The 2,308-nt window shown below is 36.4% G+C and overlaps 1 protein-coding gene across 1 annotated transcript; it reads left to right on the top strand.

The window, feature by feature from the left end:
* The first annotated feature begins 824 nt into the window (after nucleotides 1-824).
* LOC101897399 (protein zerknuellt 2-like) lies at nucleotides 825-2,031 on the top strand. The gene is made up of 2 exons (XM_059127103.1): nucleotides 825-1,008; nucleotides 1,081-2,031. The coding sequence occupies exons 1-2, from the start codon at nucleotides 931-933 to the stop codon at nucleotides 1,966-1,968; spliced, it is 966 nt and encodes a 321-aa protein (XP_058983086.1). The 5' UTR covers nucleotides 825-930; the 3' UTR covers nucleotides 1,969-2,031.
* Nucleotides 2,032-2,308: the final 277 nt, after the last annotated feature.

The raw sequence follows: 2,308 nt of genomic DNA, 5'->3' as shown, positions 1-2,308 counted from the left end.
TTACACTTTTCTAAAAAATCGAACAAATTGTCTTCTGTTTTTACCCTACATTCGAATGGATGACAGAAAAATGTTTACAAAATTTTCCTTTTCTAACAAAAAACTACTTCCTTTCTATTTCATGTGCGGAAGCAATTTTCAAATACATTTACTCATATCCTTTGCCGATCCCCAGGGGTTGCAGATAATCAAATAAACATTTCTGTCAATAACATTTTTCAAAACTTCAATTTACATGCTGTACGACCTTGGTCAGTTTTTTTTTTTTCAAATTCCAAAATGAGTCATACATTGAGGAATGTGACTTCTGAGTGCATCGTGAAATAATTCCGGAAAAACAATGTGTTGATTACACAGATATCGCGTTGAAAATCTTCTGGTTGACAAGCCAAAACCCATAAACTATTTGGACAAGATATGGCTAAATAACAGAGAATTCCACTTAGCTACATACTCTCCAAGTGAGCCGTGGTCGTCTTAAAGGCTGGATAATACACTTGGCTAAGGCTAAGACTAGTCGAAATGCTATTACGCATTTTGTCATACGAGTGGAAACGCCGGTCTGGCTGCTTAGACTTATTGTCAACCACGTCAGCCGCCAGCCAGCAACAATCCCCGTGCTAGACATTTTGGGAGAATACTGAGAACAGGTAGTCTGCCAGTAAAACTCGGCCTAATGGTGTAATTCTAATTTGCAAAAAGTGTACATGGCCAGTAATAAATCCAACAAGCCAACCAAGAGAGCAGGTAGCCAAATAGGAAGGCAAAGGACAAATCAGGTCCTTGCAATATAAATACTATGACAAAATGGTAAAGTCATCACAGTCAGCAAACAACTAACAAAGATACAAGATCTCAGCAAATATTGCAAGTTATTGGATTTACTAAATAAAACACGATCTAGCCGAAAAACCAACAACCACCACAAAAATGGAATTTTTAAATAACAACACAAACATGACCTTTGAAGAATATTTGACACAATCCCTACAATATCAAAGTGCCAATGTAAGTTCGAAAAAAACTCTAAGGAATAATTTATATAAATTCTAATAATTTTGTTATTATTTTATTTTACAGATTATTGAAAATATTTTAAATGCCCCCATGATGCAGGTGGCGACAACCATACCCTCACCAACATACAGTTGTGAGCCCATTAGTGCACCCTTATCGCCCTCATCCTCCATCGATTCGAAAGGCAAGGCCAAGCGTATACGCACAGCTTTCACTAGCAGACAACTTATCGAACTGGAACGTGAATTTCATGTTAATAAATATCTGTGCCGACCACGACGCATCGAAATTGCCGATCGTTTGGAATTGAGTGAACGTCAGGTGAAAATTTGGTTTCAAAATCGTCGCATGAAGAGCAAGAAAGATGCCACACGTGGGGCCAAAACTTACAATAAATTGCGTTGCCACAGCGTTGGTAATAATGACAATGAGTTTTCCGCTTTGACTCCACAAAATAGCAACATCACCGGCAACAGCAACACGAACAATTTTAGTAATCACATCAACGAATACTCGCAACAACAATATCCAGCCTGTTTACCACAACTGCCGGTGAAAGAGGAATTCCCCGAATGCTACCAAGTGCCACAATTGCCAGCTATTTCTCAGTACTCATCGCAAACACTAAACGACTCCATCTATGTTAACACTGATGCCAACAACTATCAGACCAACCCCGACTCGCCACCCACCTCAATGGAATATTTTGATTCTGCTTTCTATTCATCGGCCGAATCATCCCTTTTCGATAATCTACAACCTCTACCCACATTCAATAACGAAAAAGATGTCTTGGATTTCCTAATGTCGGAGGAAGTTCCCAGCTTTGGAAATACCACCAACCAAACTAATTCGACGGCATCATCAATGTCCAGCTTAAATTCGTCAAGTTTTAATTCCCTAGATTTTGACATGGATTTTGATTTTGTACAAAATCTTCTCGATATGTAAATACAGAGGGGAAGTTCCCTTCTACTGACTTAGTATTAGTTTATATTTATTATAATTATTTATACTGTAAATTAGTGTATAAAATATTAGATATTTGTGCTATAGTATATAGAATATAATGTAAAAAGGTATATGCATTTATGTTATGTCTAAGGATAAGATATAGGATCTGTGTTTAAATACGTATATGTAGTATTGTTTGAAAAATATATAAAAAAATTAATTTTATATTATGCAAATCTTTCTGGGGCAATCGTCTAAATTTCTATTACCAATACTTTTGTAGAAAAATTGAATTAAAAGTGCTTCATATTGATACACTTTTGACATGGTTAAGGAA

Source organism: Musca domestica, unplaced genomic scaffold (genome assembly GCF_030504385.1).
Source record: "Musca domestica strain aabys unplaced genomic scaffold, Musca_domestica.polishedcontigs.V.1.1 42, whole genome shotgun sequence".
In the NCBI taxonomy this organism is placed as follows: domain Eukaryota; kingdom Metazoa; phylum Arthropoda; class Insecta; order Diptera; family Muscidae; genus Musca; species Musca domestica.
This window is presented reverse-complemented; position numbering and strand designations above follow the sequence as displayed.

Bases quoted from the DNA above. Each gene is read 5' to 3' on its own strand.
- LOC101897399 (XM_059127103.1), top strand. From the start codon at position 931: ATGGAATTTTTAAATAACAACACAAACATGACCTTTGAAGAATATTTG. The intron at 1,009-1,080 runs GTAAGTTCGAAA...TTTATTTTACAG, and splicing joins TACAATATCAAAGTGCCAAT to ATTATTGAAAATATTTTAAA.